This window comes from Marmota monax, unplaced genomic scaffold, assembly GCF_021218885.2.
Source record: "Marmota monax isolate L192 unplaced genomic scaffold, Marmota_monax_Labrador192_F-V1.1 WCK01_AAM20220418_F8-fsc00212, whole genome shotgun sequence".
Classification (NCBI taxonomy): Eukaryota; Metazoa; Chordata; class Mammalia; order Rodentia; family Sciuridae; genus Marmota; species Marmota monax.
In genome coordinates, this window is record NW_026692413.1 from 888,364 (window position 1) to 905,176 (window position 16,813).

The 16,813-nt window shown below is 32.3% G+C and overlaps 1 protein-coding gene across 1 annotated transcript in view; it reads left to right on the forward strand.

Moving 5' to 3' along the window:
- The window catches only part of LOC124091538 (sodium/hydrogen exchanger 2-like), a 63,178-nt gene that overhangs the window by 18,050 nt on the left and 28,315 nt on the right, over positions 1–16,813 (forward strand). Inside the window, exons 4-5 of the mRNA XM_046442612.1 lie at positions 3,679–3,896; positions 7,704–7,900. Coding sequence (XP_046298568.1) covers positions 3,679–3,896; positions 7,704–7,900 — 415 coding nt within the window. The remainder of the gene's footprint in view (positions 1–3,678; positions 3,897–7,703; positions 7,901–16,813) is intronic.

A 16,813-nucleotide genomic window follows, 5' to 3' on the forward strand; every position in this document is an offset into this window, starting at 1 on the left:
AACTGATGCAATTGGAAATTGCCTAAGAACAGGTGTGAGTATGCAGTCATAGTTCATTTATTATGGCAGTAATATTGTCTTGGTAATATTTTAATTAGTTAACATCTTTAAGACACTCAAAGCTGAAAACAAAGAAATATATTTTACTCAGACATCAGGAAGCATATAGTATTTCAGGAATTTTAGCAGATGATCAATGTTCATCATGCTCCCTGAGGATTTTATTATACCATTTACTCAAACAATCAAAAATTGACCTGAGGGAGAATACATTTTTAGATGCTGAACTGTTTTAATTTTTTCCAGAATAGAAAATGAAAATAATACCTACTTGGTAACAGATAGGAAAACAAGAAATTGAATATAAATATCAAGTCACCAAAAGCTATTTATTAGAAGGTATTGTTTAATAAGAAAAAAGAGGGAAAAAAAGGAAGGGGAGATTTCATCAAAATAGAAGAAAGATCAGTGAGATAGTGGAAGAGGATTGAGGGGGAAGGAGAATTGATGGGAAAAGGAAAGTGCAGTGGGATGAATCTGACCTAACTTTCCTATGTACATATATGGATACACTATAGTGAATCTCACCATCATGCACATTCACAAGAAATTAATTAAAAAACAAGTATGGGTAAATGGCAGAAAGTTCAGTAGAGTAGAGAGAAGGGAACAGGGAGAGGGAGGAGGGGAGGAAAATGGGAAGTACAAGGGACTGAATTAGAGAAATTATATTTTATGTTTTTATAATAGTCAAATTGAATTCTAATGTTATGTATAGCTAAAAATAATCAATAAAAAGATTATTTAACAGTGAAAATAATAAGAACATGTATTCTCTTGGCATTGATTAGCATTTGACAATTCATTTAAAACTTTTGGTACCTACCTAATTTTAAGTATTTTTATGATATAGGAATTTTAAAATATGAAAATAGATAAAGTTTCACTGGACAAATAAAAATTGTTGTTCATGAGACAAATTTGTGACAGGAACTCAGTTCTCACCTTCAAAATTTGCACATAGAACTACAACTTAAAATAATTCTGTAACAAATTGAAAGTAGATACTTGGCTATCACATTTTAAAAATACTGTTTAATAATTGATTAAGATTATCTACTTTGTAGCTCTGTGGCAGAGTGCTTGCCTAGCATGTGTGAGGCATTGGTTTTGATCCTTAGCAGAGCATAAAAAATAATCATTTAAAAAAGTATTTTAAAAAGATTATCTATTAGCTGAGATTAAAATGAAAATAGTCAAATTAAAAATATGTGAAAATTATATTTTGAAACATTGTACATCAAAATGAAATCTTTCAGTTTCTGGAAGGAGCTCCAAAATGATAGAGAATAAAGAAGCAACACTATGTAACAATGGCAGGAGAGAGAGTTCTTTATTATTAAGCTGACTAGAGAGAAGATACAATTTGACAGATAAAATTATATATATATTTCCCTATGTACATATATGTTATACACACACACACACATATATGTAACAATTTGATTTTAAGTATAGGAAATACTTTGAAATAAAGCCTTCAAACATAGATATAATCACCAGAAAGTGTTTCTTTTTGATTTGGTGTGAGGAAAAAGGAAACATCAGAGAAATTTGTTATATTCTTCTCTTCCTTCTGTTGTTTCCAGAGTAGATAGCCACCATTTTTTGGGGGGTGGTACTGGGTTGAACCCATAATGCTTTACCATTGAACTACGTCCCTAGTCCTTTTTTATTTTTATTTTAGCTGAGTTGCTGAGGGTCTGCTTAAGTCCCAGTACTAGCTTTGAATTTGTGCTCATCTTGCCTCAGCCTCCAGGTTCACTGGTATTACAGGCCATCACTCACCACCAATGTTTCTTTAAAAGTAGTAATGGGAGAATTTATATTGAATTGATGCTTAATTCAGAATTCAATTAATGAAAGGAAATAGAGAAAAGCAAATCAGGTAGGAAATGTAACTTTCAAGAAATTGAAAAGCAAAATATCATGTTGGTTGAATGTGCCATTCTTGAAAAGTATTAAACAGAATTTGTAAAATAAATACCTTGTGTGTGTTTTCAAATATATATCCAGGGGATTAAGTGAATGGGGTCTAGAGGCAGATCTGGAGACAGCTCTGCAGCTTACTGTCTTGAGCAGCTTATTTAATCTCCATAACTCCCTTATCGCTAGCATGGAGATAATAAGTGTTTCATAACAGTGGAAATGAGAGTTTGAGAAAAATACATAAAACAATTAGGATACATACTTATAAAGATTAAGCACTGAAGAAATATTAGTTATAATTTATATAAATAGATATATGTGGGTAAAAATTATAAACTAAGCTTGTTGAATGACATTTTTTAATCATTAATGACCTTAAGCCCATTAGACTCTAAGTGTATTTCATGGGTTTAATTTGAGTGGAGCAATATCAGAGAACTTGCAGTAACTTTAAGGAAAATTGTCAGTAAATTCCTACTGTTATTAAATAAGGGGAGGGGAAGTGTCTTGATTTGTTGCTAGGGATTGAACCAGAACCTCTCCCCTTTGTGATTGTGGATTTTAGTAGGGCTGAAACTTGAACCCAGTTCTTTGCAGATCTCTGCCTCACCTACTATTTTTGTTTTTATATAGGGTAATCTTCTTTTCATTTCCAGGGTACATTTCAAGGGAAAATTAGTTTAAGGTTTAAGAACCTATGGTTCTATGCCCCAGAGTGTCAGATTACAAGATTTAGTTGTTTGTTGACTGGCCCTGTGCAAATCTATAGTTGACCTACAGGTTAGTTAGTGTGATTCCCACATTTCTCCTTTGGCATTATGACCCTTCTGGTTTTTAATGTGAGTCATTTTCTAGGATTTCTGCATTTAGGAAAAAAAAAACGTTTTACTACAGGTGGCAGAATTTCTGTTTTTATTGTAGATTCTGACTTCTGTGCAGATTATTTGAATGACTACCACTTTTCGCCACACCTACAGTAAAGAATTATTTTAAAATAATTTAGTATGGGGAACTAACTGGTTGTTGTTCATTTTGTGTACAATGTTCTCTCTATCCCTGTCCCTTGCTGTTCCTCTCCAAGTTGTTGTCTGAATATCTTTCCCCACAATGATAAAAAATAGAAATAAAAGCTTGTAGGAATGAAACCATTTTGGTGAATGGAAAAGTGTGTTAAAATACTCTTGAGGATGACTGGAAAGGCTTACTAGACAGGAGGAAAAATCATAATTTTGAAAATGTGGTGGATAGAATACAATAGTCAAAACATCCCTGAGTATAAAATATTATTTTTATTAATAACACTGCAGCACTTTAGAATCTATAAGGATCAAGTTTTTATTCTTAGCATTTAGCTCTTAGTGATTTACTGCCAACTAATGATTAGAAACTATCAATGTAATCTTATTTGAGTAGGAGAGATTAGACAATGTCAAAAATGATAAAGCCGGCAACTTGCTCTCAGCACACAAAAGGACATAGAAATTGTCACCTATTTTGAAAGCTAAATATTTGATAGTCTTAGAAACGTTATTGTATAAAACTTGGAAACTGGCATGCTTTTCATATTCTGTAACACAGTAAAGTACCTTGAGTAACAGAAATTCTGATTCTTCAATAATGTTTGTATGATTACCTTGCATTATAGTTAAATGCAAGTGCTATTCTCACACATTATTTTTCCTTCTTTAGAATTATCACTTGTGCTATGAGCATGAAACGTTATGTGGAAGCTAACATTTCTCAGAAGTCCCATACTACTGTCAAGTATTTTATGAAGATGTGGAGCAGTGTTAGTGACACTCTTATCTTCATCTTCCTTGGTGTTTCTACCATTGGAAATAACCATGAATGGAATTGGCCTTACATTTGTTTCACTGTCTTTTTTTGTCTTATATGGAGAGCATCAGGTACGGTAAATGTTATTTACATAAAACTACGCTGACTAAACTTTGGATTGTGCTAGAAGCATGGAATTAAATATTTAAATATGCTTATTTTCTATAATTCTATAGGCAGACTATTATATATTTTCATTTATGTAGGAAGAATTTAATAGCAATATTAGGAAACAGGCTATGGAAATAGACTACCTCAATTAAAATCCTAGTTTTACCCTCGAGCCTTGTGGCTTTGACAAATTTATAAAATCATTCTAGGCCTTAGCTTCTTCAACTTTAAATTGCAAGTGGTGTTGATACTAACAAATTCTGCCAGCCATTATAAGAATTACATGAGCTAATCCAGTCAAAGAGGTTAGCAAAGAACCAGGTATATTAAAAGCTCTCAGTTTTTTTACTACTATTAGTTTTTTACTACTATTAACAATTAAAACTAATAGTATTTTTTTACTACTATTAACAATTGCTGCAGCTGCAGCAGTGAAGTTGAATATTATTAGTAATAATGATGTTATAATATGTAATAATATAACAAAATACAAATGCTCCAAGAAATACTACTAAGAATTTGTACCCAGTACTACTGCTATTGCTAGGATAAAAGCTGAGCAGTTTTTATGATTCTTTTCTGAGTGTTTACATCTGCCAGCCTCATCCCAAATTACAAAGAAAGGATAAAGTCACCTACAACTTTCGGCACTGTTGTTTTAACTTTTCATTCTTTCATGTACATATGTAGCACGCTGGTATCGTTTCATCGGTATTATTGAAGTACTGGCTATGGCTTGGGGAATGCTGAGTCTATATATATTCTTCATCTTTTACTCGAACTCTAGTGGAAGCTGAGTGACATCTAGTGTCCTCCCAAGTCCTACCTGATATATGACTTTACTGTTGGGTGAAACTAAATATTTCTCAGTTCAATTCTTATAGTAAAAAAATACCATTTGTACCAAGGTGAAATATGCATGTATAGTATATTTTTCATTCTAAAAAATCACACCTTCATTGCTAATTAAACTGAGATTTCTCTTTAATCTCATGGTTTACAGTCTTCATGGGAATTCAGTTTATACTTTATCATCTTTTCTTGACATTTATGTCTCCTCCTCCACAAATGAACAAAATCATTGCAGACTTTTTGTTGGAGGCTATGAAACTTACTTTAACAATACTGAGAGGCACATTAGGAAAATTGCTTAGGGTTTCAAGGATGAATAATAAGAGAGGTCAGGGTATGCTTTATTATCCATTAAAATGTGTGTAGGTTAGACATTAACAGTGAAATTATCAGGTGAATGTCATACAGGTTCATAGAAGGCTATTTATGGCTTAGTCTAGCCCACTGGAAAATCTCACTAGAGTTTTAAAATGTTCTTTAAAAAAACCTACACAACTTTTAAGATAAAATCAGATTTAAAAAATCTACTTTGTGTCCATATGCTATGATAAAAACTCACAGGAAAGAGGATACCAAGGTTAATACCAAGGATAAGTGAGAATGTTTTGTTTTTTTTTTTTTAAAAATGTTAACACCTAGCAAAAAAGCTACAACTAGAGAAGAAGGTCAATATTTCTATAGGTTTGTATAAATTGATTTCTGTGAAAATTCAGAAGAAAAAAAATAGATCCTGTTTCCAATATTTTCTTATTTCTGAACTATAATATATAGATGATCACTGCATCTAGTATGAGGAAATACATAAATGCTTCTTACAACATAGTCAGTGAGGAATCTGTAATTACATAAGCCTGGCATCACAATTTGATTTAAGGCTGTGCCTATAAATGAATGGAAGAGGTAAGCTGTAGGCCATATTCTCTTTTCCCTTTGGAAATTAGCTATGTTAAATGTTATTTTTTCAAGTCTCTGAAATTACACATTAGTAGTTGGTACATCAGAATATTCTTATTCCTTTTGATTTGGGTGCCTATATGAGATCAGTAAAAATCAAAACTAAAACACCAGATTTCTGTCAATTTTGATTAGTTGAAGATAATCAACTAAGTTGACTTAATGTAGTTTGACTCAAAGTGTGCTAGATTACATGTCAACTTGGATAAAATTGTAATTTGGTTCAAAATGATTATAGTGTCATTATATTTGAGTACTGTCAATTTCAATACAGAATAAGAATGTATTATATAGATTTAGACATTTATTGGAATATCTAAATGTTCAAAAATAAGGGAGTGGTTAAAACAAACTACTAGAAAAATAATAATATAAACATAATCATGTGGATTTGGAAAGTTTTATTCTAAAGTATTAGCAATTGTTTTCTTAGAATGGGTGAGATTGTGAGTATTATGTTCTTTCTTTGCATATTTTAATTTTTCTCTAAGAGTTCCTTCTGCTTTTGTAGTAACAAAATAGTGAATTAAAAGAGCTAAAAAGAATTCAACAATTTAAAAAAAATTTACATTTTTCAAGTCTCTGGACTTTTGAGAGAATTTAGTTATTATTTTCATTATATCTATTCTAATGGCTTGACTATATTTTCATTTCACCATGTAAAAAATACTTAAATTTAATTCCAATGTTTTAAATAATAGAAATAGATAAATTTTTTGATCATCCACAAATGGTTGCAAATCAACCCTATGGCACCTTAAATTGCTATACTCAAAGGCAGAGAATCTGAGATTTTTTTTAACGTAAATCAATTTAGTCAGAACTGTCTGTCCAACAACTTATTTCAGCTCAAATTTTCTGTAAGAATCTGTGCTTTCCACTAACAGGGAGTGGGAAGACGGGAGAGATAGAGGAATTCTTGGGGACTGAATTGGATCAAATTGTATCCCATTCTTGTATAATTATGTCTGAATGAACTCCAATACTATGCATTAATGTAACGAATAATTAAAAATTTGCATAAAATAATCCCGATTTTCAGTACTCCTGTCAAGGGATCTTGTATTTTCTTTCTGGTCTTGAAATAAATTATTTGATAAACCTACTTACAGAAAAATGTTCAAGATGTACTGCATATTGAAAGGAGAGGGAAAAGGAGTGAAATATAACTCAAGTATAGTAGTATAATATGATCTGTGGGACATATGATTCACTTGGGTCTCAAATTGTATTAGTACATGATCTAATACTTCTATCTTCGCCAAGGTTAGATTTTGAGATGATAATGAAATGTGAGTAAGTAAAAATTTTAGCTGAGGTTCTCAGAACCCTGGATCCTAGGTGGTTGTTTAAAAAAAAAAACACCCTTATTGAAAGCCTTGAACTATATGGAATTATTGCACAGGTCACATTCTTTAGCTTTTAGTTCATAAGCTTGTATCTGATCAGTAGCATTTATAAGACTGAATAGAAATGTTACATTTTGTTTGTGGAGATTGCTTTTTTTGAAAAATATTTTCTAGTTGTTGATAGACCTTTTATTTTATTTATTTATATGTGGTGCTGAGAATCGAACCCAGTGCCTCACACATGCCAAGCAAGTGCTCTACCACTGAGCCACACAGCCCCAGCCCCTGGAAATTGCTTTTAAAGTGTACCCTAGAGAATCCTTGTGGGCCCAAGGAAAACAAGTATGGCTTAAATTCTAAAAACCAAGAATGATAAGAATAAAAAAAACAACAAAATAAATCAAAACAAAAATGCAACTATTTAAAGTAAACTCTCTGAATGTAATTTTATAAACTAAACCTCTAAGTTGCTTAATTAGTTTAAGATTTTAAATTATTGATCACAAGCCCTTAGAATTCTAAACTAGTTCAAAACCAATTTATTACAACATAATTTTAACATTATTTCTGCTGATTAATTAGCTCCTCTCCTCTTTTTATTGAAACATTTAGGAGTTCTTGTGTTGACTTTCTTCGTGAGCAAATGTCATATGAATACAGTGACCAGAAAGGACCAGTTTATTATAGCCTATGGGGGACTTAGGGGAGCAATCTGCTTCTCTCTTGTTTTCCTGCTTCCAGAATTTTCCAGAAAGAAGCTCTTCATTGCAGCAACTACAGTTGTTATCCTTTTTACTGTTTTTGTGCAGGTAAACAAACTACTAAAGTAGTGCAATTTGAAGTCTTCCACTCAGATAAAGAAAACAAAACAAACAAACAAAAAACAAAAAAATTCAAAACCAACGTTCTCTATTAGGACCTTGAAATTAGGTATTATAGATTTAAGAGAGACAATTAAAATATGTGAAATAGCTTCTATCATAACTAAAGCTGGACTTTTACAGAATCTGAAGTGAAATTGATTTTAATTCAATAGGGGAAGAGGAGGATGCAGCATTTTTTTTTTCAAGTGGATGACAACCAATATTTAGCTACTTAAAATGGTAAGATTGGAGTTGAGGGCAGACAGGGATATAAATAAAATATTTTAAGATTTTAATTCTATGAAAATTCTGTTCTTAAATTACCCTTTGGCCATTTGCATATGATCATTTGTCTTAAATTCTAATATAATTTACTTTAGTTTTGCAAAATTATTATAAAGATTCTTAGAAAAAATGTATAAAAATATATTCATTTACTAAATGGTATTGTATATGATTATTTGGCAAATTGTATTTTTACTAGAATAATGACAGTGGATATTTCTCCATGTGTACATGTATGTGTGCTAGGGGTAAGACAAGTCAGGAAATTTGAGTTGAGTAGACTTCCCTTTAATTTTTCTTTAAGTTTTTTTTTAGTTGATACATATAAAACTATATATATATATATATATATATATATATATATATATATATATATATATACATACATACATACAAGTTAGGTTTCAATACATACATTGTGAAATGTTTAAATCAAGTTAAACATATAAGTTTTCTCAAATATTTCTCAAATATTTAGTATTTGTTTATGGTAAAGATCTTCAAAGTCTTTTCTTACAGCTTTGTGAAATAAAAAGTACATTATTTTTTATCTATGGTCACCCAGCTGATGCAATAGCACAACAGAACTTCTTACTCTTAGTGAACTAAAATAGTACTCATTGGCCAAATTTTCCCAATCACTTCAACACTCCTATTTTCCCCAGCCTCTGATAATTACCATTCTATTCTCAGTTGCTATGAAAAACTAGTTATTTTTTAAATTTATGTTAAGGTGCTGATGATTGAACCCAAAGTCTCATGGATGGTAGAAAAACTGCTCTACCACTGGACTAAACTTGCATCCCTGATATAAATATTTCTAGATTCCACATATGAGTGAGATCATATAGCACCTGTATTTCTGTACCTGTATTATTTCAGTTAACACAATAACTCTGGTTCCATCCATGTTGTTGCAAATTTCATTCTGTTTATGGCCAAATAGTATTCCATCATAAATATGTTCCACATTTTCTTTATCTGTTCATTTATGGACAAATAATTGGAGTTTTTCCATTTCTTGGCTATTGTAAATCATGCAGCAATTACCACAGGATGGAGATATTTCTTCAACAACATTTCATTCCCTTTGGAAGTGTATTCAGTAGTGGAATTGTGGGATTTCATGTTAATTAATTTTTTAATTAATTAAGGAATCTCCATAATATTTTCCATAATAGCTTTACCAATTTCTATTTCCACCAACCCTTTTCTCCATATCCTCACCAGCATTTGTTACCTTTAGACGTTATGAGAATAGCTAATCAGAGTGATATTTCACTTTTTTTTAATTTAAATGTCTCTGTGATTAGTGATGTTGAGCCCCTTTTTATATACCTATTGCCAAATTATATGTCCCACTTTGGGAAATATCTATTTGCATTTATTTCCCATTTTTAAATGGTTATTTGGTTTTTCAATATTGAGTTTTTGGACTTCTTTTTTATAATCTAGGTGTCAATTTCTTCTTGGCTGAAAGTATTTTCTCCATTCTATTGTTTGTCTCTTCACTCTTTTAAGTGTTACCTTTGATGTGCTAAGATTTTTAGTTTGAATTAATCCAATTTGTATAATCTTGGTAGTTTTTCTTGTGTTTTGGGGTCTTATCCTAAAAATCTTGGCAAACTATATACCCTGAAGGGTTTCCCTTCTGTTTTCTTCTAGTGGTTTCTAGTTTCAGATCTTGCACTTAAATATTTAATTTATTTTGAGTTCATTTAGGTAAATAGTGAAATATAAAAGTCTAGTTTTATTCTTTTCATTGTGGATGTCCAATTTTTTTGCCAGCATCATTTGTTGAAAAGATTATCTTTCTCCTATGCCTGTTTTTAGAACTTTGGGGAAAATCAATTCACTGTGGATTATGTCTGGATTCTTACTCTGTTCTCTTTGTTTATGTATCTATATTTCAATATCATGTAATTTCAGTAACTACAACTTTGTAGTATATTTTGAACTCAAGTGGTATAATGCCTCCTGCTTAACCTTTTCCTCAGGATGGCTTTGGGTATTTGAAGTGTATTGAAATACTATATAAATGTTTGAGATTGTTATTTCTAGTTTTGTGAAGAATGCAAATAGTATTTCCACGGGATTGCATTAAATATGCAGATCATTTTGGGTTTTATGTGTTTAATATCAATATTTATTCCTCCAATCTATGAACAAAGGATATCCTTTTTGTGTTCTTTCCAATTTTTTTCATTAATGTCTTATGATACTTATTATGGAGAACTTCCACTTCTGCTTAAATTTATTTCTAAATATTATATTTTGTAGCTATTTTACATGAGATTGGTTTATTAGTTTCTATTTCAAATAATTTACGATTGGTATATAGCGACACTATCATTTTTGTATATTAATTTTGTATCATGCAACATTGATGAATTCATTTATTAGTTCTAATAGTTATAATTTCAGTAGGTTTGTTGGAATTTTCTATATGTAGGATAACATAATCTATAATCAGTGATAGTTTGACTTCTTTTCCAACTTATATGCTCTCAGTTTCTTTCTTTTGCCTCATTGTTCAGGTTAGGACTTCTGCCACTGCATTCAATAAAAGTGATGAAGGTGGGCATCATTTTTTTGGTCACAATTTTAAGCAACTTTCAATTTTTCTTCATTTAGTAAGACATTAACAGTACACCTAATTTGTTCAGTGATTTTATTATGAAGAGATGATGAACATTATAAGCTGAATTTTTTTCATCTATTGAGATGGTCATATCATTTTTTTAAAATTATTTGTTCTAATTAGTTATACATGACAATAGAATGCATTTTGATACATAATTACATAAATGGAGTATAACTTCTCATTCTTATGGTTGTACATGATGTAGGATTACATGGGTCATGTAATTATATATGCACATAGGATTATAATGTGCCATTCATTCTATTATCTTCTTACCCTCATACCCCTTCCCTTTGGTCATATGGTTTTTATTATTCATTATGATGATGTAGTATACCATGTTTATTGATTTACATATGCTAAATCATCCTTTCATCCCTAGCATGAATACTGCTTGATAATGGTGAACAATATTTCTAATATGTTGTTATATTGATTTTGTATCATGCAACATTGATGAATTCTTTCTTCACGATTCAATTTTGATAAAGTGTAGGTGTCCTGGAAATTGTCCATTTTTTTCTAGGTTGCCATATTTTGGTGTATAGTTCTTTAAAGATCCTTTGCATTTCTGTGGTGCTAGTTAAGTCTTCCATTTCATCTCTGACTTTGAGTCATTTCTCTTTTTCTTAGTTTAGCTAAGACTTGGTCAATATTATATTTTTGAAGAGCTAGCCCTTTGTTTCATTGATATTTTGTGTTAGATTTTAGCTTCTAGTGCATTTATTTCTAATGATATATTTTAAAAATGCTTCTATTGGTGAATTATAATTATACCTAATAATGGGGTTCATTGTGACATATTCATATGTGCACATAATGTAATGTATTCCATTTAATTCTCCAGCACTTCCCTTTTCCCTCCCTCCTCTCCTCCCTATCCCTTTATCCCTTTCCCCTAGTCAATTCCTCTCCCTTTTATTTTTATGAGATCCCCCCTCTTTTTCATTCCACATTTTTCTCTATCTTTTGCATGTGAGAAACATTCAACCCTTTTCTTTCTGAGTTTGGCTTACTTCACTTAGTATTATGTTTCTCTAGTTCCATGCCAGAAAATGTCATGTTTTCATTCTTTTTGTGGCTGGGTAGAATTCCAGGGATGTTTATTCTCAGTGGAAGCTGGAGAGAAAAATAGAAAAAAAAAAAGGTGGAGATGGATCTCATCTAAATCAAAGGCAGATCAGTAGAAGAAATTTACCAAGAGTTGGGAGATGGGGAAGGAGTGGGGAAGTGCTGGGAGTGATACTGGCCAAATTATACTGTTACATTTTGTATTGTGTACATGTGCAAATATGTACTATCAAATCTCATTTGAGGAGGGAAGAAAATATGTACAACTATAATGCATTAATAAGCATATGGAAGAAAGAAACTGTACCCTTACACTCCATTTCTTTCCATACTTTGAATATTTAATATTCCATTTTACATTCTATATCCATCTATCTCTTAAAATTACTGGTGACAGAACCCAGGGATGCTTTACCACTGAGCTACATTCACAGCCTTTTTTATTTTACTTTGATACAGAGTCTCATAAATTTCCTAGGGCTGGTCTTAAACTTGGTATCCTCCTGCCTCATCTTATAGAGTAGCAGGGATAGCAAGCCTGCACACATATTAAGTTTGGTAATATTAATTTTAATTGCTATTTTAGATTTTTTAGTATAGATACTGACTTATTCACCATATTCATGATATTAGAACATTCTGAAATTTCCTATATGACTAATATTAACACTGAGTTTTCTACCTTTTTCTCCTTACTCATTATTGTTTCTTCTTCTTTTATTATTATTATTTTTTTTTCATTTGAAGAATTTCCTTTAGCATTTCTTGTAGGACAGCTATATTAAAGATACTCTCAGCTTGTGTTTAGCTAGGAAGGTCTTTATCTATTCTTAATTTTTAGAGGATGGTTTTGCTGGGTACAGTGTTATTATTTGGCAGGTTTATTTTTCCTTAAGCATTATTAAAATCTCATGCCACTCTTTTGGCCCACAAGGCTTCTTTTCACATGTTTTCTCTCAGGTGGACCGAGGGACTTTGATAGTTGGTGTCTTTACTTTTGTAGCCTTGAAAATATCTTTTAGAGCTAGATTATAAGCTATCTTGGGGTCGACTCTTTAGTGTTAAATCTGATTATTGACCTTTAACCTTCTTGACTCTGGATATTTATATCATTTAGTCTTGGGAAGTTCTCTGTTATCATTTTTAATAAGATTTTTACACTTTTGCATTCTCAAATTACTCTTGAAACACTACAACCCAGATATTTTCTTTTAATACTCTCCCAATATGTTCCATTCTTTTTTCCCTCTTTGACAGTGAATGTTTGAATATCTCATCCTCAAGTTCACTGATTCTTTCTTCTGTTTGATCTATCTTGCTATTAATGCTTTCTATCATGTTTTTCATTTATCTGAGTACATTTTTTCCTAATAGATTTGATTTCTCTGTTAAATTTCTCTTTTAAACATTAAAATATTTTTACATGTTTTCCTCAAGTTCATTGAGTTCCCTTAAACTAGTTGTCTTAAACTCTCTGTGAGATCTCCCATATATTTCTATCTGGTCAATTTCTGTCAGCCATTTTAATGATTAGATGAGGTCATGGTTTCCTGAAAGTTCTTGAGGCTTTTTGGTGTACGATGATATTCAGGTTTTGAAGGATTAGATATTTGTTCCAGTCTTCCTAATCTGGCTTTGGTTGTGCCTGCCTCTCTGGAAATTTTAAGTTGGCTGCATAGTTTCCCTGAGTCTGTATTTACTTCCACTATTTCAGTAGTGCAGGTTCCCAGGTCCAGGTTTTACTGGAATTATCTCTTGGTTTGTTTTCACCATCTCATTATTAGAGGGTAATCCAAGCCTAGATTTATTCTTGTTTTACTTTTTTATTTGTTCTATTCAGATACACATGACAGTAGAATGTACTTTGACATATTATACATTCATGAAATATAACTTATTTTAAGTAGAATCTCATTCTTGTGGTTGTACATGTTGTGGAGTTACACTGGTCATGTATTCTATATGAACCTAGGAAAGTTATGTCTGATTCATTCTACTGTCTTTCCTGTTCCCATCTCCCCTCCCTTACTTTCATACCCCTTCATCTTTTCCACTGAAGTAAAGGTTTATTTTTAATCCATAGTTGATATGTTTTTAAGGTGAGACTGGGGAGATTCTAGGAAGTGTAGTTCATCCCCATTTGCCTCTTGCTGGCATTGGAGTAGGACTAAAGATCTAGTTCACAGTTAGCCATCTAGTCAGGCACTGTGGAATTCTGGACAGAATCACCATGGATGGACCAGCCCCATGCTGCTAACTTTGTCACAACTTGATCCCAAAGAACACTAAGGCCAGTGTAGCACTGGATAAGTGTCAAGGCCTATAGTACTATGGGTTTCCTAATGCTGAAATGAACTCATAGCCACAAGAGTGCTTCAATCAGCTGCAGGTGATGATAACTAGAATAGAAGTCTGATGGATTGGGAACACGTCTTCACCTGGCACAGGTGCTATTCTAGTGGCTCCATCCACAGGCAGGCCTTGGTATTAGATTTGTTGGGTTCTGACCAGTGTTATGTTTCATCAGCCCAACATTAAGTTTCAGGGCAAAATCTTGTGTTTTCTACACTGTACTACCCCCAGAAAATAGGGTCTTAACACCATGAAATGATGCTCAATATTGGAATAGTATAAGTGAATTCATTCCTTTTGCCATATGAGCTGATGCTGGGCTGGATACAACTTGAATCTTACAACCACAATGACCTGCACTGTCTCAGAAGTGCAGCAAAGATCACAACACAGCTACTGGTGATATAGGCCAAAACCTAGGTCCATTCCACTAGGGCACAGGTCTCTGCCTAGTGCAGGCATAGTTCTAGCTCAATCTGCAAGCACTAATCCTGTAATAGCTGTGCTGCCAAAATGGGGATGGGTGGTAGTCGGTCGCTTTGCCACCAAGGCTTATCCTAAGATGAATTGTACTTTAGTCTTACTGCAGTAGGGATCTGCAGCATTGGGGAAGGTGTGTGTGCATGCTTCAGATCCATTAAAAATCTTGCAATGAATGATGTAGGACAAAACTCAAGTCTGTCCCATCAGTGAGCAGGTCTCCACCTGATCCCGGGGCCAGTCTAGACATCCATCAACAATGTCCTGTGTACAGGACCTTTGATTTCTACCCAATGCTGGTCTCACTCTGGAGGGTTTGGTACTGGGTTTAAAGACTAAGGCCTTGGCTTAATTCCCTCTCCCTCCCTCAAATGGGAGCTCTCCTCTCTAAGTTGTGCTACTTAAACTTTGGTGAGGGGCAATATGGGAACTCCTGCCTTATTTCTTTCTTCAATATGTGTATTTTCTCTGTTTTATTATACTAAAAAACAGGCACCGTGATTTTTCAGCTGATTTAATTAGCTCTTAAGAAGACAGTTTAGTATAAAAATTGCAATACAACTAGATGTGTCTCTTTGGAGACAATTGCCAGAGTATCTTAGTTGCTATCTTGCTCTGTCCACCCAACTTCCCTTCAAAAATAATTATTCCTCTAAAATGAATGAAACAAATTCCTAGTTATTAAAGTTTTGGTAGGGAACTTGGGATTGAACTCAGGGCCACTCAATCACTGAGACACATCCCCAGCCCTATTAATATTTTAATTGAAGACAGGGTCTCACAGAGTTGCTTAGTGTCTCACCATTGCTGAGGCTGGCTTTGAAATTGTGATCCACATGTCTCAACCTCCTGAGCTTCTGGGATTACAGGACAATTTTTAAGTAAATATTTTAAAACTTAACATTTTTTCTCATTTTAAAATAATGATTTGTATTAAACTAGTACCCTCAAACTTATTTTTTTAAGGCAACACTTGGCCTTCAATTAAATGAATGTGTCAGGTAGTAAAATATCACTTCAAAATGCAAAGCCAGGTTATTGATTTAATTTCCATTTCCCCAACCTTTCAAAATTCTCTGATTATAATTTGTCCATAACACTCATATTCTCCTCTAATTTTATATTTCAAATGCATTCCACTCTCAGTTACCTTATCAGTTTACATTTACAGTTTCCCTATTACTGAAAATAATTCGTTTATTCATTTTAAGACTTGAGCAGGCAATTCTTTTATTCATTTTAAGACTTGATGAGGTTCACATGTTTTGAGTAGATAATGATTGCAATCAAAGAGACATTGTGCAATAGAGAATCTTTCATGTCTTTACACTACCATCTAGTGGTTAAAATATTTGCAGAAAATTTCATTTTGTTTACGAATCAAAGCCCATCAACAGAAAATTTGTTCTGTGTTTTATTCTACATATTGGTGCTTGATGAATTGTCATGATGTGCTTTAATAGTGCCAAGTCCACCATCAGAATATTTCTTTTGAATTTTTGTCTCTGATGTATTGGAAAATACTCTGTAAACATTTATTTATTTTATCCTTGATTCTTCTTCTGGTAAGAAACAGAACAAGAGTTGAAATTAGAGAAGCTTATTTTTCCTCCCAATACTGGTGATTGAACCCAGGGCTTGGCACATGGCAAGGTTTGTCCCTAACTCAGAAGAGCTGAGTTCTAATCACAACTTCATTTCTGACTAGTCTTCTAATTTTATACGTCATTGTTTATTCAATATCCTCAAAATAGAAACATTATACAAGGTCTGTATTTCAGGGTTGCATTATTATAAAGATTAAATAATGACAATGGTAATATAAATTTTAAAGAATTTTACATTTATAAGTTATTATTTTTATTATTCTTGTGACTGAGTGAACTCTAGAAAATTTTCTTAATTGAGGTCTGGATTATGTTCTTATTCTTTCACAAATTCATTCCTGCTGAAGCTTCCACGGACCTCTGTATTTTTAAGTTAGGTTACTTTCTTTTTTTCTTAGTATTATGTAACTTGACAGCAGA